Consider the following 22,232-nt stretch of genomic DNA (forward strand, 5'->3'; position numbering starts at 1 on the left):
CCCAGTTATAGGAGCGCCTTAAATAAAGATTATGATGCATCCACACACTGCATGAATTTGGGAAATTATTTGGACCAACTTACTTGGTGCAGATGTTTGTCCCAGGAATGCTACATTCTTTGCTGGTTTTACATTTGTCCAGATGTTCAGAAGCATAGCATAACGGTGCAGAAACATGTTGCTGCATCATGTGGTGAAAATATAGGCCACCACATAAATTAAAAGAGTTTTGGGTAAGTAAGGGCATAAACTTAAGATAACAGATTTTTCCCACTGAAAAATGGATCATCAAAATCTCCTTTCTTAGAAAAGAAGTTGACATATTTCCTCCATTGTAACTGCAGCAAAAGGTATTAACACTTGAAAAAAATCTCAGCAACTGAATCCTACCTCAGGGAAATGGGCACATGTAACAGAAACACAGGGCTGAAGGAACCTAAAGAGCTATTTAACAGTTTTACAGGGTACCAGCATGCATTTTTACAAGCAGGCATAGAATGGAAACTGTCTGCTGGTAACTTGTACTTATTTAAGAGTGGATCAAAGAAAGCTAAGAATCTGGCAAATGGAACAAAAATGCTCACTAGAAAAACCTTTCGTGTGCTTTCCATACTGCTCCTACTCTTCATGTGTTTCCTTTTGGATACTCACAAGCATCCTAATGCTGCTGAGCACTCTGAGCACCCAGAGATCTGGGACCATGAACACAGACATGGCTAATGATGATAACCTTAGAAACTGTCACAGGACAGGCTCCTAGGTACTGCAGGAAATTCCCATCAACACACACAGTGTCACATCACAGCCAGGCCTTTACTGATGCCTCTACCCAGTTGTGTGGGAGATGATTTCAAACCCAGACAACTGCAGTTGTCAGTGCAGAGGCTCTTTGCTGCCGTGCTTCAGGATCTGTTGTGTGTGTAAGCTGGCAAGTGTCAAGAGCTTAGCTGGTGGCTCAGATCTGATCCGATTTGAAACGTGTCAGGGTGCTGCATGTACACTGATGTCAGGGGCCTGGAGTGAACTGCACACAGCTGAATGGAGCCAATGACTATCTAAACAAGCTGATTGTTTAATCAAAAAGGACAGCACATGCCAATGTGTGCTAAAATGATGTGCTAAAGAACATAAAGGAACTAACTATGCAACCATCTGGATGACCTGAGGTAGAAAAACCACAAAACAGGTCTAGCAAAAAAGCAGGCTGCTTTTCAAATGTAACACAATTAGATAAATAGTATGTGATATACCAAAGCATAAAAAAGAACAGCAAGTTACAAAAAGCATCAAGACTTTTCACCCTGATATACAACACTGCATCCAAAGACCATATTTTTTATGTCAGCCCACAAACTCACATTCAGTTCTGTCTGTCTGCTATGGTCTATTGCACCATCAGCTACAGCAGAATTTGTGCAGGCCAAGACACTCTTGTAGAGACTGTCATGGGCATCAGTGAGGCACACAATAAAGATCGCACAGGTAAAGCTATGGCCACTGCGTTAGAGATTTTATTGTGCACAACAGTAAATTGATTGGAGAAATAAAAAAGTTCAGTTGGCAAGAGACTACAGGGAAATCAGAAGGAAAAAAACCAAACACTTTGTTTGAAGACAGTAATCTCCACATTAAAAAGAGAAAGTGAATCTAGAAACTGAAAATCTCATTACTCCAACATCCCTGTTCCAAGGCTGAATAGCACCATAATACCGTGTTTATTTCTTCTTCTAGTTTCTAAGTTATTTCAAAACTCTGCTGGCTTACAGAGGAAGTTCCAGCTAGAAATATAAAATTCCACTGCCATTATCTGGGTAGACACCTCAGGAAAATTGCTAGCCTTCAGGCTGACCTACAGAGCCTTCCCACTCTTGATCGCAGCCTCCTGAGGACTATGAGAAAATAAACTTCCTTAATCTTCATTTAGTAATTTAAGTACTGAAAGATCAGAACTTAAAATTCCACATCTATTTAACACTTGGTTAGTTGTCATTAAGCAATTTGGCGCTATCCACATTTCTGTTAATATCACCCTAGTTAATCAGCAACCATTACCACTCCCTGATTACACACAGCCAGCTTCCTGGAACACTTCCATACGTTTGTGGCCTAAAACAGGCTAACTGCACCCATAGTTCCCATTTATTCCCCAGGTTCTGACCCAAGGAACTCAGGGAATGACACAGTGGGAGCCTCATGGACTGGCAGTGGGATGTGAGATGGGAGGGAAGAGAGGATGTTATATGCTGGGAGAGTCTAGGAAGGCTCTAAAACAGTTATCTGGATGGAAACACACTGAAAACAAAAATCCCCGCAAACCTCCTTACATAACCATCTGCATTTAATCTCTGGGAAGATTAAATATTTCAAACATGATGTTCAAACCATAAAACAATAAGCATGAACACATTATTTCTATAGGTACCTTTAACTATTTTTTTCCCTGAAGCATTTTCTCTCTCAAAAATAAGTATTTAGCCAAATGTTTCCTTAACCACAATCTCTTCCATTTTTTTCACCCAAAGATGTATCTTGATAATTTCTTGCTCTGCTTCAGCCCTTCCAGAATCAAAGAGCAAAGGATATCCTGTATAATTATATACCTGCTTTCCAGGCTAAAGGGTAAGAAATAAGAATAAATTAAGCTTAAATTTAAGCTTAAAGAAGTTTCATTTTGCAAGGCACTGAGCAGATATCCTTAATTAAGCCCATGAGCACTTCACAATTTAGGTAAACAAGTGGTATTTTGTAAACAGGAAGCTTTTCTGCTAAAAGACTGGACTCCTTGCTTAGGCAACCAGACCCTTCTCACTGAATCAATAGGAGTTAAACATTTGGCAAATCTGCAGAGTAAAGCCACCTATATATGTCACTTTAATGCCATCTCAGTAGGCTTTTTTAGAAGTTTAAATATGCCCCAAACCACACTGCAAATATGCACCACATGTATAACTTATGCCATGATTAGAAATGTCTGGAAACTTTATTTTTTAAACTGTTTTTTATCAGAAATGAATGGTTTAATAAAAGAACCAATTTCCTCAGAAAGGTTCATATACTTCATAAGAATGCCATCACAGAGATTTTAATGTAACATTCTAAACCACCTAAGTGAAAGAGTCTCGAGTTGGAGTAGCCAACAACCCTAATTTGGATGTGGGACTCAAATCCCTGACCTGCCTAATTTGGTGCCCATGGTCCCAGGGATTACTTTACTCCCCTGTTCACTGCCTCTGCTGTATGGCACTAAGCTGACAGACTGCCCCTGCCTTGTGCTTTTCAAAGGTCGTTACTTGTCCTCTGAAGGATTCTTCAACTTCTTTTCCTTCAGCTCCTGTGCCAGTGTTTAATGAGAGGCCTCCTGCCTGTGAGAACACCCCTATAAACCCATGGTGCTTCCTGTGTGGCAGGACAGAAACATCTGACTGGCTCCAATGCTCACTCAAAGGAGGGGTGTTGTTTAACCCTCCTGAGCCCTCACTCCTCTAACTGCAGCTCTTCCTTCGTTGGCGTTAAATGTGCAAGGCTGCAGAATGCCAGAAGTGCTGCAGATTAGAGCAGAAGTGCTTGGACAGCATGGGGCAGCTCAGGGACTGGAACACAGAGAGGTGAAACGGGTCATGTCTGAGGCAGAGCTGAAATGATGTATTACAGTTATGGAAAAGAAGCTGTTTAAACTTCTGTAAGCAATATCACAAAGTCATCCCAGTGTGGAGGACATTCCCAGGGAGGACACAGTGAATCACAGAACACAAGTTCCCAATGAGGAATTTATGAGATTCATTATTTATCAATCTGCTGATTTAGTATCAGCTGTATTCAAAACAGTTTGAAAAGCCATCAATAGGTTGTAAAGCATTTTTCCATGTTAGAGAGTGTGTAAATTCTAATAATTTGATACATTCCCATTGAAGAGTCCAGCATCTGATTTCTGTGATTGTGAATTACCAGATTGTCTGCATGTAAATAGCATCTGTATCCTTGACAACCAGACTTTATGACTGACTCATTCAGTGAGGTCATGATTCATTGTCAGAGGTATCAAAATTCAGTACCTTCTTTCACAGTCCTTTTCCTGCCATTAGGTTTGTGCCAAATCATAGTAACTGAGATTTCCTTACAGACTGGAACAAAGTACTGACCAAGAAGCAAGCAAATGCAGGGACTAATCCAGCAAAAGCAATACATAAATGAACCTCAGATTCAGACCAATCCCCCAGGAAAAGAAAAAAAAAAAAACCAGTAAAATGGATAGAGATGCAATTTAACGTGGTCTAAAAAGAGAAAAAGGTGATCAGAATCCACTTCAGGCAATATGAAATATTCAACTGTTCCCTAAGCCTTGCATAAATGTGAAGAAAGCAGCAAAGAAGTGTCCGAACACACATGCACAAAGAGATCCCTGAACAGCCCTGGCAGTCCAAGCTTACTTGACACAATTCTGTGTATAAGAGACGACAAATCCTCAACTCCCATGGACTTTGAGGCCAGATGGAATCAAATCAGCACCTTTTCAGTCTGACAGGAGGAATGCACTCTGTTTTGGCTGAGGAATCCTTGACTGGGTCAGCTTTACCTTTTGAATTTAAATCTCTCCATTCACTTCCTTCTTTCCTATGCTATTCTTCTTTATCCCCCAGTGCAAACTTCAAAATCTGTCTTTCTTTCCCTCTTACCCTCAAGGTTTGTTTTACCTTGTTTCTCATTGCAGTCTCACCATGCAATAAAGACTGTGCCAAATCTGTTGTGTTGTACCATTTATATTAAATGCCATGGAACTGATTAACTTGGGTGATTTTAAGAGTGAAATTTTTAACTTGGGGTAATGACATTTGTTAATTTTTGTGAGACTCATATACCTAACCAGCTGGTTTCTTTACAGAACTAGAATTTTGATTATTTTCATAATGCAAATTCACAACTTTAATTGGTCTATGCCTTTTTTTTTTTTATTAGTTGTATGAAGAATTTTAAACAGTGCTGCCTGAGGGTCAGTTCTTTAACTGCTCAATATGGGAAAAGTTTTATTGAAACCATGGGGTTTTATGTGCACTAGATAAGGCTCTGACCTCTCTTTCAAGGCAAAGAATTTCAGCCCTAATTTAGTATGTAGGAGATAATTTTAGTAGTGTGAATAACTCCAGTTTAGCTGAAAAAATTGCTTATGTGTCTGCACCCCTTGTTGAGTTAAAATACTTCAGGCCAGAAAATCAGTGGAGAGTATTGCATATCTTAGACTTTACTGCCTATACTGTAATGGAACTGAAAGTGTGATACAATATGCAGCAACAATGACCAAGCCTGACTTACAGCTGTAGAGATAAATTTGTTAATTGACAAGAAAGAAAGGATTTAATTTGTTTTTTAAATACTGTCAAATGCTTACTTGTAGGTGTTACATATGAGTTAGATGTCCCACACCTGAAGCAGATGAGTTAACACAGTCACTGGACTCAGAAGGTCAGACATCTGCTCTGAGGTGAGCTCCAGCCTCCAAATCCACTCATAAAGATGACACTTTGGCTGCCTAAATCCAGATGTACAGCAAGGTGTACATCTCAATCCCTGAAAGCACCTTACAGTTTCCTGCCTGCCCATCAGCTGCCTTGTCAAGAGGACATCTCCTGTAGGACTGTGTTTTATCTGCCGCTCCTATATGGATACTGCAGAGTCCCTATGGTGACTCAAACCATGTTTAGGCAATGGAACCAAACCCTTGATCCTTGTTACCAGCTTCAGTATCTTTTTCTCATGTAAATGGCTGTGTCTTTACCTTGTGCTGAGTCCAATCTGAGTGTCTCAGTAACATAAATTAATCTCAGCATCTAATTCACAGCAAAATACTGTGATATGTCACAGGTGGGAGGTGTATTTTTCTGAAGTACATCTTTTAGGAAACATTTTCCCTGTTACACATCTTTCTTTTTGTTTCAGGCCCTGCAATCACTGTCAAACATGATTCTCAACATGAATGCAGTACTAAAATCTCTACCAGTACTTTGTTTCAAGGCATAAAACCATGATGCTTTTAAAGTGCCTGTGTTGATCCTGCCCTACAAACAGGTATTATAAACCATTTAGTGACTAGTGTACTGACAGTACGGTGATTTAACTTTAAAAGCTGTCCTCTATGGATCACACCTGAAAAGACAGTTGTGAATAATTTATATATGAAATTCAATCAATGATGGCCAGTTTTGACAGATCATTTAACCCATGTAGAACTTTTGTCTCTTGGAAGCACATCTTTTGCAAGTGTGTTGAGAGTGATTGATTTTCTATACTCATCCTACATCTGGTGTTCATATTGAACACTCCTGCTGTTACTCTACAAATTGCTACAAGGGAAAACTTTGTTAGATTTAGGATATATGCTGTACAAAGAGGGTGGCCAAACTCTGGAACATGGGGCCAGGGAGCATGTGAAACCTCAGTGTTTGGAGACTCGACACTCATCTGTACAAGGTGCTGAGGTCTATCTATATGGGCCCTGCATTAAGTGGGGTTTGGATAGTCTCCAGAGAGCCCTTGCAACCTCTTCCATAGTTTTGTGCCTTTGGTTTTTTTTAAACCTCATTTGCATTCTCAAAACTTAAGTCCAAATATGCAAACCTTAACTGAATTCTAAAATCAGTCACTGAAAACTACCTAATATTTACTATGTTCTGATGCCACTAGTCCACTCTGATGGAATCTACTGCTGCACAATCTTACTCTACACCTGGACAAAGCTCAATCAAGCTTCAGTTCTGAACTCTGCATGCTACATTTGAATCTCTGAGTTCAGTCTTTCAAAATGGCCAGGGCACAATTGATGTTCACTTACCCATATATATTAAAATTCATCCTGCTTTTATACTCTACTTGTTAATAGTGAAAAATGTGCTAATAAACTCACACTATAGCTTCATTTAATTAAATTAATAGGTTTTCAATCAGTCTTCTTTTTTTCAGGATAAAACATGGAAAAATGAGTGGCAACATGACTGGGTAAAGTGTGTGCAAAGACTAAATATGAAGTGAGCAAGGTCTTTACATTTCTCCTAATCCATTTCTAGCTATGGTCTGCCCAATCTTCTCTGAATTTCACTCTATTAAATGATGTTCAGTAAAGAGTTTCAAGCTTGTCCAGTACAAAAAGGAAAGGTTTTGTATTCTTTGTCTAGGAGGATCTAAGACCTGGGAAAGCAGTAAGAATTCACTAGTAAGCTGCACTGGCACAGGTGACAGGTGCAAAATGTAAGAAGGCAAAGCACTTCTTTAACACCTTGCCAAACCCCAAAGCAGCATCTATATTTGAATTTTCTAATAGTAGTCAGAATGCACAAAACCAAAGTCACACTTCCTTTTCCCGTTTGGGTGTCTATATAAACAGTATGTGCTAGTTTCCGCCCTACTTAAGGCAGTTCATCTTTCTCTGGCAGCAGTCCTTCATTCTCTGTCCCAAAGGTCACCTCCTGTGCAACATACCTTCAGGTCAGACACATCTCTGTAGCATTGCTCAGAACGGGTGTGATCAGAAAGCTGCACATTCCAGAAACATGGGAGCTGGTAGACAAGGAAGGGATTTTGTTTGATGACTGCATTGAAGATATCCTAGGAGAAAAAAAACAGATAAACATTTGGGTATGTTGTTTCTACTGTGTGAGGTGATCCCAACTCCCCCCCGCCCCCAGCTGACTCTCCTTCTCCCGCTCACAGGCAGAAATTCCAATAGTGATGAAAGGTGAAGTCTGTAAACCTTTCTCCATAATTCTGTTGCCTTGGAGGGTGCTGTTAATCTAAGGGATGATATATAGATCCAGACAAGAGGAACAAGCTCTCCTGACACACAGAGCTAAGGCACTCCAGCAAAGTTTTCTAACATTCATCTTGTACTGCTGGCATGAGGTGTGGTTCCTGTTCTAGTCACCAGGGAGAGTAACAGGCAGTAAAAGACACAGTGCCTGCTGGCACTGAATACGGCACCACTTTTTAACAAAGGGCAGGATAGTGAATCTGGCAGCTATGCTGCTTCAAGGTGAATTACTAGACATGACTTTAGGTAGAACTTTATTGCTGCAACAAGTACCACAGGTACTTTATGGAGAAGGCATGTAGGACAGGTTGCAGAGCAGCCTACACCATGAGGGAGAGAAAGTTTTGCCATCAGCAGTCATTCCATTGGAGAAGTAAGTTAAAAGCACAATTTGAGGATAAGGTATTAGGGGAAGACTCAAGCAGCCCTCCTCTGCTCTTCAAAATTCTGACCCATGCAGGTATTAGACAGTAACTCAGGACCTGACTGAAAACACAGTGAAGTTGCAAGAATCTTTTAAATGAACCTCAGGATCACCCTGCAAAGATGCTGCACAGAGTGCACATCTCCATGAGCATGCTTCCTTTGTGGTGACTGGTCAGCAGCCAGAGGTAGCTCAGAAGGAGAACAAATATGTAAATATGATGCTGTATTGAGTTAACATGTTCAAGCTGTTGAGCAAGAATTACTGGTTCAGGTCTAGTATTACATTCTGTTTCTGGGTCTAAATTGAGAGCTGGCAAGAAGCACAAATTGAAAAACTGTATTTCTGTGTTCAGGCACAGTTTCTTCTCTAGGCCTCAGCTTCCTTTCTGTGGCAGGGAGACAGCAACACTTTTGTCTTTACAGGGCTGTTGTGGCAAAGAGAACATTAAAAGACATCTGGGACTCATCTGCCAGAAACAGTAAAGAAAGCTCAGGAGACTCTTAAAACTAAAATCTGATTAGACAATAACCAGTGGGAAAAGACACAGTTTATTTGGACTTCTGGTGCCTGGAGAGTTCTTGTTAAAGAAGGGAGGACAGAAAATGAAAGCTTGAAAACCCCTTTTGTCCCTCTTATGAATCATCTCAGCAGAGGAGGTAAAAATGTCAGTGTAGTAAGAGGAACCAAACCTTGTGACTAAATCTCCATTCTCTTCCACATTTTGCCCAGAATGATTCAACAGATGGTGACTACAGGCACAACAGCTTTCCCTTGCCTTTTCCCACATCTCATCCCCTCTCCCTTTCTTTCCTTCCTCAACCCATGGCTCAGTGGCTGTGCCTCAGTCCTGCAGTGTCCCACTCACCTGGTCAGCCAGTGAAGTGGACAGCATGCTCATCAGCTCCCGCTCTGCCGTCAGTCTCCACATCTGCTCCCACTTCATCTTCCGCAATTTATCGAGGAGCAGCAAGATCACCCCTGAAGGGAAACACGGGGCAGAGATAAAGATGATGTCACGTGCCACCCAAGGCCCACCCTGCCCATGTACTGATTCAGCAGCTAAAACACAACATAAAGTTATCTGACACACCTGATTGCAACACTTGAAACTTTTCTGAGGAACAAATTATCAATGCTGGTTACAACCTAGACCTTGACAGGGTCCACCATTGAGGCACCAAGTGTGCACAGAACAGGATCCTCAAACTGGAATTTTTAAGTCGGAATAAAGATACCTCAACATTCATTGTATTCCTCAGTTGCTTTTTGGCAGGCCAAAATTCTTAGTGTACAAGAAGGGAGAACAGCAGAAACAATGAAGCTGGATTGAAACACCAGCAAAACCTTTCCTAAAGTGTCTTAGAAAAATCTGCTTGAAAAATGAATTGGGAAAGGCTCAGATAAGTGTGCTGTCATGGGGAATGAATGCAGACTGAAGGACCACAAAGAAGGAGTACTGATAAACAGCACGCTGACAGAAACCACCTAGTAAAATCAATGATGGGTTCTGTGTTGTTTCATATCTTCATTAGTGGAGGGAGGAAGTAAACAGAACAGTAATGACATCTGCAAATGACATTTAACAAGAGGCCTTACAAAAAAATACCACGGCAACTGTAGAGAACCATAGCAGCTACACAGAAGAATACAAAATGACAAAAAGCAGGCACAGGGAAAAGCTGCCTCAGGGAGTCCAAGTTGATAAAACTAAAAGTAATGAGAAAAAGAAAGGAAATGTAGTCTGAATGCTTAAGAAAAACTCTCCTAAAACCGCTGTGGTGAAATAAACTAAAAATGGCAGATAAATGACTTTATTTCACAAGTCTTTCCAAATCAGACTACACCAGGATTAGAAAATGTACCTGGAAAAGTGCTGCTCTGGAATGGGAGAGGACATAGGTGGCTCCAGTTGCTTCCTATATTTTGTTTCTATGACATGGAAAGTTTCTTTCTAGTAAAACCTGCACTGCTATGAATAAAAAAAAATCTCTCCTGGCAGTGCATTTTGTGGCCTATTTTAGTTGTGTTTTCCATTTAGTCCATCTGGTTCCCAAGGATGCTGGAACCTGTGCTGGAGGTTTCATCTTCCGTCAACCTTTCTGCTTCCAGCTGTTGGATTGGGAAGGGATGCATTGTCACAACATGATACAGTTCATTTATGACAGTGTGTTTGTCTTCTCTCCAGCATATGGAAAGCCTATTTTGGAGCATGTAGTGTGCATGCATGAGCTTCTAAGAGAGCCATTACATATTGTCTGAAATTCTACATCAGTGTGAAACAGGTTCCTTGTGCTGCAGCAATAAACTGGGTGGGAGATCTCTCCAGCAAAGGATTTTTTCCAGTTGGTAAGAACTGTCATCTTTGCAGTTAAATGCAACTGAGAAGGTTCTTTATTAAGAAAAATAAATAATAATGGTTAGATAACTGTAATAGAATAGTTTCTATAATTCATAGACAATAGGCCAATTTTTCTTAATTTCTCTAAGCCTCCAGTCTGAGGAAGAAAAGGGGAAATATTTTAATATGTGCAGTATTCTCTTATTTTTTTTTACTTCCACTCTTATTCTAGCAGCAGATTATGGCATTGCAGCTAACAAGATTATGCTGTCCTGAGGGGCTATCATGGTAGCAGCTGAGAGTAGAAGAGGCAGATGGAGTGAAAAAACTTGAATATATGTGAGAAAGGATGTACTAAATTATAATGAAATTATGGCTACTGAAAATATTCACACAGTTTTACTGTTTCACCATCAAAACTAATTTCAATGTGATTTCTATTTTAATTCACCTGCAGGCTTGAGTTTAACACCTTTGTACAGTTTCTATTTAGGCTTTTAATTTACTGCTGCCGGAGAATACTTATAGCAAGTTTAAATATTTACTCATTAGTATTAGCGAGAATAAGATATTTCTACTAAGAGGAGAATTTAATACTATTCATTTAGTGTTATTGAGTCCAAAAGCAAAGCAAAAGCATGTGTTTTGGGAACTTTTAAAACAGTTCACAGGAGGAAAAATTACTTTTTTCAGAACAGTGAACTTCAGGTTCTGGTCTATATTGTTGTGTTGCCACAAGCAAACATAATAAATGAACTAACTTCAATCTACACAATTAGTTTGCAGGCAAAGTGTCTGAAATAAGGATAGGAAAATATTTGCCTCAGGATCCGCTTCCCTCAGAGTCAAACTGAGTGAAATCTCAGACAAAATTCAAGATGACATACAGCTGAACATAAGGGGAAAAGGGACTTGCTCTCATCTGCTGTGCTGGGGGAAGAAGAGACTGGAGGAAAAACAAGAAATGAAAGGAATATTTTATTAACATCTGGCCCCAGGCAGCAGGACTTCTGATCTTTTGAGAAGTGCAGGATCTTCCTGCCCTAACCTACCTGAGAAAAACAGAAGGAAAGCTTGGCAGCAAACAAACAAAAAGAGAAAGGTGGCAACCCAAACATCTCATGAGTATTAAACTAATTATGATCAGCCACAGAACACCCTATTTTCTTTGTCCTGAGGAAATAGTTCAGGCATATCCAGAGATGTAAATATCTCAAAGATCTAGGAGAAAAAGAATGCTTTATTACTAAATTTGTGGAAAACATCCTAGTCCTGTTGTAACTTGAATGGCATTTCTCTCCTGCTGCTTGATGAGATTTTGCTTGAACTACCAAAATCTGACAGATTCTGAACTGCTCAAACAGGCAAACAAACAAGAAAGCAAACAAACAAACAAAACAGTTTCTCAAAAATGTCATTTAAGGACACACAAAAAACCCAGCTCCAAAAGCAAAATAAAAAAACTCCCCCTAAGCACACAAAAAAAAATTGCTGAATAAATTGAATAAAACAGGGCAATAAACCTGAATTAACATATTTGGATTAAAATGTTTCAGTTGGAAAACACTGCAAATTTTTTTTGGTACATTTTAAAGCTCAATTTACTTGAAAATAATTTTAATCTCAAAATTAATACAAATTAAAAATCTTATTGAAAAATATTACAAGATCTGAAAAGGAAAATAAATTTTCTATTTTGGGTCTAACCAAAATTTGGGAGTCACCTTTTCCATCCTTTTCCCACTTTTTGATTCAATCTAAAACAACTTTTTTGTTCTTTCAATGTTTTCACTAAGCAATGGTTTCCAGAGATGCTTTAAGGCATGCCAGCAAATTTGTTCTTCTTTTTTGTTTGCTTTTGTTAATCTGCTCCAGAACAAAATATTTTATTTCATTTTTCTGAACAGTAAATTGAAGGCCTGCAGAAAGATCAGCCATTTCCCTTGGAATACTACCAAGCATCCCCACCTCTTGCTTCTGGAACAAAGACAACAGCTCCTCCTGAAATTCAGAGAGGAACATATAGTAGAGCTGGAAGTAATAAACAACATTTTAAGACAAAACAGAATCACTTAGAGATGTTATAGTGAAACTGGACAAGCTTTCAAACTCAATCAATTTATTACAATGGGCCATTTAAGGTGCCTGAAAAAAACACTCAGTGCTGTGGGGGAAGAAAATGTAGCTCCTGAGAAATCATTCTCTGTAGGATCTTGCCTGTTCCTTTTGAGTGGAACAGGGTGCTTTTGTGAGGCTTTGAGGCAATGCCATCTTATATGTGTAGCACCTCAGAATCTATCCTTGTCAGGTTTTTAAAAATTCTTCTTGAAATTAGGCCTGCAACACTGAACCAGCTAGACAAATAACAAGTAGATATCATCATAATATCCAAAACAGACAGGTAAGACATGCTTCAAAATCTATCATAAAGCAACAGTGAGTTAAAAAAAAAATGACTGGGATTTTCTGTAGCTAAACAGCACACCAATACCAAACCACTGAGTCTGAGAGAAATAATGAACGTACTGAGTCTGTAAGAAATCATGTTAAACAGGCCTGAAATGATGCAGATTTTGTAATAAATATCTGACCCAGACATTTAGGGCAGTAATCTACCATGTTTTGCGAAACAGATTTGGCACCAAAAATTTGAATTCAGTTTTAAGTGCTGTAGAAGAGACTTGTAGCTCAGCTATCCTAGGAGAGGCTCCATGATAGTGCTGACTGCTGAGTACTCTAGCAAATACTTGCAACTTCTTTTCATTATGATTTATTGTACTTGAGGCCAATGGAAACTGTCCCAGTGTGCAATGTTAGGGATGTGACTATGCATCTGCTGGTCAGGGCTCCAATGACCAGTTTTGTTAAGGACTGCATTTGGAATCCACTGAGCCACAGCTCCACACCACTGACTGTGGCCTCTCTCTTCCACCCACAGTATCAAGAGCAAACAGAAAAGCATAAGTATATGGCTGTTAGGGATTAAAACATTAAATTAGAATTCCAAAACAAGCCACTGCACACATTTTAAAATGTACGCCTTTGTGTGGATGAAATTCACAGCATTTATCTCACTTGGTTTATGGACTATCTGTTGCTCATAATTTGACCAGCCATATCATTACTGTAATAAAGCCATATTTTTCTATAGCTTTTAACATGATGTGACTGCAGGACTGTCATTCTAGCACATTTCTGGAGCATCCTGATACATTATTTAACTATGAATTTCATGTACCAGCCTTCTTTTCTCCAAAAAGCTTTTCACAATCTAAAATACCCAAACTAATAAAAACTTGCACGGATGTACAATGTGTTCATTGAGAATAAATGATGATCCACATTGGAACTTTTCTCTCAGAAAACTGAACAGGGCTGAGAAGCTGTTTTGAAACAAATAGTGCGTCCCTCCAGGCATGGTGACAGAATGCAATAGCCCTCGTTTTCTCTGCACATGTATTAAAAGTGAAGTGGTCATAGAGGGCAATTTGAAATGTTGTGCAGTCACTCTGTTGGGAGGCTGGCTCCTCCTGAAGCATTATAAACACTTTGTTTACACTTCCTGATGACCATTTAATGAAATAGAAGATTTTTACTTTCTTTATTCGCTTCTTCCCAAGTATGCTACTTTTCCTTAGGCAGAATTAAGATGAATGTTTTGCTCAAGCATAGTTCTAACTTCTTATTATAGAGCTGCTCACTGTAGCTCAGAATGTCCCAGTTTTCTGTTTCTTTACTGCTTAGATGCTATTCTTCCTGAGCAATTTGGAAGAAGATAAACATGTTTTCTATCTTCTATTTAATGACTTCCACTTCTAGGGGAATTTCTCCAACTTTCTTAAAGCCCCAAAGCAGCTACAGAGGAATTTCCTTGATTCCAGAGTCTAGAAGGTCTGAGGAAACATGAGCATAAGACTTCTTGCAAGTCTATGGAGGAAAGCCTCAGCTACTTAGAGACCATCCTGCTCAGTAATGCTCTCTCCTCTTATCTCCCATAGTCTTGTGAAGAGAACTAACAATTCCACAAGCCTTTCAGAGGTCAGCAAAGAAAAATCTTCTCTAGACCCGAAGAAATTGGCCTTCTCTCACACAGATCTCAAGCATATGAAGTCCCAAGCAGTAAAAATTCACACACCTAACAGCCCAAATTTCTGAAAAGATTTGCCTAACATGGAAAACAACACGGCTGGAAAATAACAAAAATATTAGAAAAGTAAAAAATGGAAACAAGGGGTTATTCCCAGCTGCTGTACTTGCTTGGGCATCAAGGAAGGAAGACATTAAGGATAGTAACATTTCTCAAAACCCTGTATCCTGAACCCTGTGCAAAGGGTTGTTGGAGACAAAAACCATCTGTGAAGAAGCTCCTTACACAGCTTTTTAAAAGATCCTGCTTACTCACAGTCTTTGCACTCTGTGACCCTTGTGAGTATATAGCACAGAGAAATTACCTTTCAGAGGCAAAAAAGAAATATTCCAGGGAGTTCTCATTTGGTAAACTATGGAAATGGCTTCTAAGAAGGGAAAAAAACCTGTAACAGAGGCACATTGTTAAAATCTCATAAAATGCAAAAGACTGGGAAAGTTTTTGCTGAGCAGTTTTACACCTCAGAGAACACATTCTAACCTCAGACCTGCAAAGGGAGAGAGGAGGGAGGTTTCAGCTTTTATCCATTGTATCACCATGGCAGTGGCCACATGAAGTGGAGATCTGTCTTAAGGACATGTCACAGCACTGCCATCCACAAGTTTCAGCTGACACATCTCTGCATGTGTCTGAAAGACATCATGAAGGTGCCAAAAGTGGCCACTAGTTAAAGGATGGCCAGGTACACATCTTATTATAAAGCATTTTGAAATGTGAGATTTAAAAAGAAAAGTGATAATGGCGGGGAGGGGTGTGAATGTCGAAAATTTCTACGAAGTTTTAATGAACTTTTCTTCTCTCCAATACTAAAGCTGCAGCAAATTCTTACACACAAGATCAACTGTGGTTTCATTTACCTGTGTGCTTAGGTGGCTTCAACAGAAAAACCAAGTCCTGATTAAATACTTATTTAGGTGATTAAGTCAGAAAGGATAATTTTTCACTCTTGCATAACAGAGGTCATAGGATTTTTCAAAATCAATTTGGGGCCTACTAGAGCATAATTTCTAGAAAAAAAAAATTCAGTCTTGATTTAAAAATTTACAACAATGGATAATCTACCACAAACTTTGATAAGTTATTCCACTGCGTAATTAACCTGATGAAGGGTGCTTCCCTTATTCTAATTTGAACATCTCTTTGAACCTTCAGTCATTTGATCTTGCTGAACCTTTGCTAAATTGGCAAGCCCTCTATTAAGAAATGTTATTTTCTCCTCCAAATATTAATAACCTAGGATCAAATTATCCTTTGACTTGCTCCCAGATAAGCTCCTGGAGCCATTTTTCCAAACTTCATGGGAAATTTTCCAGTATTACTGCTGAATTTTGCAAATTTTGAGTGATCATCTTTGACCTGTGGGGCTTAGCCCTGGACAAGTAGCTAAATCTACATTTTAAAATATATACAGTCCAAGAAGTGGTCCCCAGCAGGCAGAGCACCAAAGCCCTGTTTGTGTGTGTACAACTGGGGGTGTGCATGCTCTGCTCAGGGCCTGGCTCTTTCCTGAGCATGCCCTGCTGGCCACATCCATCCTGCACAGCACTTGTCTCTGAGGTCTGGCTTTTGCCAAGAGTGAAGAATGAACTGGGCAGCTAAGTTATCTGGCAGTGCAGACATCAGGTGTGACAGGAGTAAAAAGCCTCCATCCCATACAAAACAAATGCATGCCCTGTACTCATACTTGAAATGACTCTATTTGTACATCCAATGATCACACAAAGTATTTTGTCAATCATAATGAACCTGGAATTCATGCAATTACCCATCCTGGACTAATTGTCATGTATCTCTTAATTCTCCCTGGACATAGAATTCCTCTTGTCAGTGTCTCAAAACACAGAATTGTGAGTGAGTGAGTGTCACAACTCTACAAAAAGCCAGAGGAACTGGACTTTGGGTGAGCTGTGCTGAAGAGGAATCACAGAATAATACTGACTGTACCAGCCACTGCATCTCCATGTGCAGGCATATTTGGAAAAAGTGATCACACAAAACTGGTTTTTATGGATAAAAACTGAGGAGGTTTGTTGAAATTTGCTGGCAATTTACCCCGTTGAAAGCAAGTACGTTTTCCAAAAGTAATTTATCTTAGACTCTCCACCAAAGAACCACCCACCTTTAAAAGAAAAAATAATCTGTTTCTTAATCCTTGGCTCTTGTAAATCAGCTTAGGTCTCTTTAATGCAAGAGTCAGGCATTTATATCAGATCTGGACCTTATCCATGATACTTATCTATGTTTTATTCTTCCACAGAAAGCAGCAAAAAGTGAATGGTAACAGGGACCACTGCTTTAAATTATGTTTGGCTTTTTGGTTTTGATCCTCTCAAAGGCATCATATTCAATAGGGGTCAAAATACCAACAATTTTACAAGGTTTCCATTTGGGACTATGTGAAGAGGAAAAATGCACCCTGCACAGGTGCTAATTATTTTGGCTGGCTTTTAATCTTAACAGTGTCTGCTTTATACTTTCCATCATGGTGGAGAAGAGCTTTCAAAAGCAGTTTCTAATATTAAGTGTAGTCCACAAGGCCAATTGTAACAATGGGCACAGTGAGCAAGAACCCGCCATAGCTTTTCTGGGTCTGGTGTTCACTCAACACCTCACCAACAAAGGAGGAGATGTGGTTCAGGGCTGAATGACCTGAAAGGTATTTCTTTCTATTTGGATGACAAAGAGGTCTGGAGTTTTGTATTCAGGAAAAAGCAGAAAACTTCCCCCTGCCTTCCCCCCCCTCCCCCTTAATGGGCAGTTTATTGACTGAGTGAGATTCAGGAGGAATAGAACATTCTAAGAAATGGATTAGGGGAATGAAAGCAGCAGCACACAATGAACAAGCCTGGAAATTAACTACAGCATTTAAAAAAAAAAGCCAAGGAAACATAATCCTTCCTGCACAACCACTTATTTTCTAGTAACAGAGAGAAGGATTAGGTTCACAACAGAAATACAGGGATTTGCTTAAGGAGCTGTTTATCATGCTCATATAACCAAACTGGGGTACAGTTTGGGTAAGGAGATTGCAAAGTTGGACTGCCAAGCTTGGAGGGTTGTGTTCAGAATAAAACACCCAGATGGTGGTCAGTTACAGGGGTATTCCACAGGAGTTGGTACTGAGCCTGATACTGTTAAGCATTCAGATTCATGATCTGGAAATGGAATAGAATGTGTCCTAGGCAATGTAACACATGACACCGCATGGTGGGCTGTGGCCTAATTCCCTGGGGATGGGCAGCTACACAGGGTCCTTGACTGGACAAGTGGGTAAGAGAAAGCTCCTAAAATTCAACAGAAAGTGCTGAATGGGACTATTCCTGAATGGAGAGTACACGCTGGAGGACAGGTGGATAGAAATGAGATTTACAGGAGAAGTTCTAAGGGACTGGGTGGACCGCAAGTTGAACATGAGCCAGCAGTGCGACCTTGGGGCAGTATTCCACGTGTTGGGCTATATAAGCCCTCAGGTCATGGGAGGTGATACAACTCTTGGCTCAGCACTTTTAAGACCACATCTGAAGCACTGTTTTGGATTCCTCAGTCAAATAAATACCCTGGTACGCTGAAGTGAATCCATCAGAGAGCAACTCAAATGGTCATAGGCCTGGCACTCATAAGGATAAGCTGGGAGAACTGGCTTTCTTCAGCCTGGGGAAGAGAAGACTGAGGGATCTCCTGTTGCTTTCTAAAACTACTTAATGGAGCAATACTTTTCTAACAGATGCACAAAGACAGATGAGAGATAACAGTCACATATTGCAGCAAAGGAAAATCTAATTACATAATATGAATTTTTACTTTTATTTTTCACTGAATAGAAAAATAGTGGCTGAATACAGGAACACAGACTGCTCTGAGAGGTATCCATGAAGACACTTGAAACTCAGCTGGAAAAGGCCATGAGCAACCTGAGCTGACTTTCAATGGGAAGAGGGCCAAAAGACTTTGGGAGATCTTTTCTGACCTAAACTGCCTATAATTCAACAACTCTGCTTGGGGAAAAAACTTCTCTTGTCACTGTCTGTGACTTTCTTGAGTACAACTGTATAGAGATGATCTGCACATAGAGCGTACTGCATCACTCCTGTCCTCCCCTGAGCTCACTTTGACAGAGATTGATGCAGAAGGGAAGGCAGAGGAGCTACAGCACTAACAATTAAAGCCAGGACGTAGCTGAACATAAACACAAAGACAATGAGGAAAGGCAAGAAATGAACTGCTTCTTCTGAGATTTGTGTCCACTCAGTTTTGCAGATTCTTCTCTCTCAAAGTCTCTTGGTATTTTTTTAAAGGGGAAAGGTTTGTCCTGAACTTAGTTTGCCCAAACACAAAATGCTAGGTTGCCCTAGCACCTAGGAGAGTGATCTGACTATGACCATATCAAACTGGTTTTGTTGGCACACTATGAGTGGGAATGACTTCGACACGGGGTAGAAAGACATCTTAGTCACTCTGCTACTTTCTGTGACAGGCACCAAGCTCCCTATTAAGAGTCCAAAGATGGAGTCCGACTGTGATGCTTCTTTTCTTTGTTTCGGGACTGTGGCTAAAACTGCTGTCTTTGTCTCTACAAAAAAGAACTGTCTTTCCACAAGCACTTTTATGAGCACAATGAGAACCTGCAAAGTGAACTTGCACTTCAGAAGAAAACGTACTGGTTTTACTATCACTATGCATTTGTCTGGGCTTCTCCCATCATATAATAGAAGGTTTTGTTCTCAGTGTAGACACCTCAATGCCTTTACTAAGCTTTTATGTGCAAGTCTTTCATCCAAATTTAACCTGCTAATGACTGTCCCCCTACAATAAATAGGGCACTTCAGACTGCTGGACAACATAATTACTGATCAAGATATGTATGTTCCCATAAAGAACTGCTTTGATCAAGCTAAAAATAAAACACTTCAAAATGATTTTTTAAATCATTGGTATAAATCATATATATAATCATAAATCATTTAAATCATTGGAATGCTACATCTAAATGCCTGATGTATGTACATTACATGGAGAACTTTACAGTATGGACTCATGTCAGATCAATAAAACTCCCAAAACAAAGACAATTTAATCAACTAAAAAGAAATAAATTTTATTTACTCCAATACAACTAGAATATTATATAGACTGTCTAAACACCATCTTTTTTAATCACAGTTTTCCTACAAGATAAATGTTTTCAGTGTTTCAAAGCAAGTCTGCTGGTGTTTTTTAAAAACAGTTTTTGCAGGGGCTGAGAGATTCAATTGCTAAGGAGTAGAGGAGGTATCTGAGAGAATGGCATGAACAGTAGACTAACTCAGCCACAGTAATGCCTTTACTACATGGATAGGCCTCTCAAACTAGAGAAATCGTTTTCAAAATCAAATACATATTGACCCTCATTTCAGAAACGTCAAACATGCTGTAAACAAGTTCTCAGTATGTCACATGCTTCAGGAAGTGCATGACAAAGACCTGAAATGAAGCTATTCTTTGAGGATAGTCAGCTTTAAGATAGCTTATTTTTAAGTGCAAGCTACAGATTATAGAAAGCAAAGATAGGGATGTGGTCATTAAAAAGCAGAATTATCGCTTTAGCTTCCCACCTTTGACACAAACAGACTGATATTCCTGTTGAGACTAAAAGCAACTATAGGCTGGCATTCCTAAACTGCTACCTGGACAATGTGCACAGTATTTGTACTTCAAAGGCACCTTTACATGTATAAAGCTCATGTGTATCACCGTGCTTTGCACCGAGAACAGTATTTACTGAGTAAACTCACAGTGTCTTAAAGGAAGAAGAATCTAATCCAAAAAGCTGGCACAGTGTGAACCTAAGTAGATGAAGAAAGTGCTGCTTTTTGACTTGTCATGAGTGTTGGACATTGGTTTCTTAATCATTAAAATGCATTTTTCATGTGTTTGCAAAGGCTCCTGTACTTTGACTCTAATGACAACTCTTTTATTACCAAACATGACTTATGTTTGAATTAATGGCAGACAGGAATATTGCAATGGCTTTAGAGGGGGCATGGCTAAGCTTGGTCAGGCCACCATGGTTGGTTTAAAAGGTTCTATAAATCACGACTTTTCTGACTTCTGAGACAATTTGACAACATCCTCCTCTCTCAAGCAGCCAACCTACATGAGTACAATTACCACAATGTCACGAGCAGAAGCCTGTGGAGCTCAGTGGAAAGCTGTTACCAGGTTTCTGGAGCAGGACCACAGGCAGTGCCATGACTACCAAGAGCCCACTCTGCACTGCTTCACCAGTCATTTGTTTTCTGCACTGAAGATGCACAGCATCATCATGAAGGAGCACAAGATGTGATCCAGGCTTATTTCATATAAACAGTCTGTTCTGTGCTTGTCTTTCATAATTCAAATTTGTTAAATATTATGCAAAAATGACGTAACACACACATTCAATTTCCAATTCCACTTCCACAGGTCCTTTTTTTCAGGGAAACAATAAAGGAGAGAGGTTAATTCTAGCACACTTCCAGTCATTACAAACACAGGAGTAATACGGCACAGTACACACGTAGCCTAGTAATTGTTAGGTGCTAGCCATTCCCTTCTGTTCCCAATCCACAAATCTGGTAATGTCACACTTCCCAGTGTGGGAGTATGAATTCTCAGCTCAAGCTGTTGAGACACCTCCTTACAGTTTCTGGTGGCTCCACTGAGGCAGTGCATTTCAGCTGAGCCTCAAATCTTCAGCAGGGGCTTCTGTAGTCTAGGAGTCTGAAATCTCCAGGGCCAAAGTTTTTTAAAATTACCCCCAGCACCCAAATTATAGCTTTATCCCAAAGCTCCTATTGGCAGGCATGGGGGCCATTCTCAGCTGATGGAAGTTGGCTCTGCTGCACTAAAGCCAGAGAAGCCAGGGGTGAATCACCCCCCCGAAGAAGTGATCAGAAGCCTTAACAGTCACCAGAGACTGCTTTTAAAAGCTATTCTCCACCATGATGGAAAGTATAAGGCAGACTAAAAGTACGAAAAAAAATACTAAAAGCTTTTATGTTTAGAATTTCTTTTATAAGATACTTTCCTGAGGACTAAGATGACTCTTACTCCCGAAATGAATGTCAAACTATACAGTGCAACTCTGAAGCTGTCAGTTTAACATCTGTAAAAAGAAAAATCATAGTGCAGCAATACTTTCAAAAGCACAGTTTAGTCAGTGAAAGATAATATAGATACATAGCAAGAAATTGTGCTTGAATTAGTGTATGAGGAATCTGGAAGAGTTAACTCAGCGCAGACAATCAACATGGAGTGGATGATACATCAAAAGGGCATTTGATTAAGCAGTTTACTGAGTGTTTGCCAGTAGAGTACAGAAAAAAACTTGGAACCTTTGTGGTACAGAAGGAATTGTGTTTAAAATGCTTGAGGAAGAGAATGTTATCACAAATAAAGAATGGTTCTAACTAAGAACACCTTAAACACTAATTAAATCATCTGACTTTGGGTTTGGTCTGGTTTTTCAACAATTATATTATCATTGACTAAAGTATGACTTGGATTA

General features: G+C 39.7%; 1 protein-coding gene across 3 annotated transcripts in view; it reads right to left on the bottom strand.

The window, feature by feature from the left end:
- LARGE1 (LARGE xylosyl- and glucuronyltransferase 1) overlaps positions 1-22,232 on the bottom strand; it is a 266,843-nt gene that overhangs the window by 34,966 nt on the left and 209,645 nt on the right. For all 3 annotated transcript variants that reach the window (XR_004081817.1, XM_005421801.2, XM_031057702.1), the window contains 2 exons: positions 9,088-9,200; positions 7,468-7,593 (listed from right to left, as the gene is read on the bottom strand). Coding sequence is in view for 2 of the 3 variants with exons in the window: in XM_005421801.2 (XP_005421858.1) it covers positions 7,468-7,593; positions 9,088-9,200 (239 nt within the window). In the remaining variant the exon portion in view is untranslated. The remainder of the gene's footprint in view (positions 1-7,467; positions 7,594-9,087; positions 9,201-22,232) is intronic.

The sequence above is a fragment of the Geospiza fortis genome, unplaced genomic scaffold, assembly GCF_000277835.1.
Source record: "Geospiza fortis unplaced genomic scaffold, GeoFor_1.0 scaffold173, whole genome shotgun sequence".
Taxonomy (NCBI): domain Eukaryota; kingdom Metazoa; phylum Chordata; class Aves; order Passeriformes; family Thraupidae; genus Geospiza; species Geospiza fortis.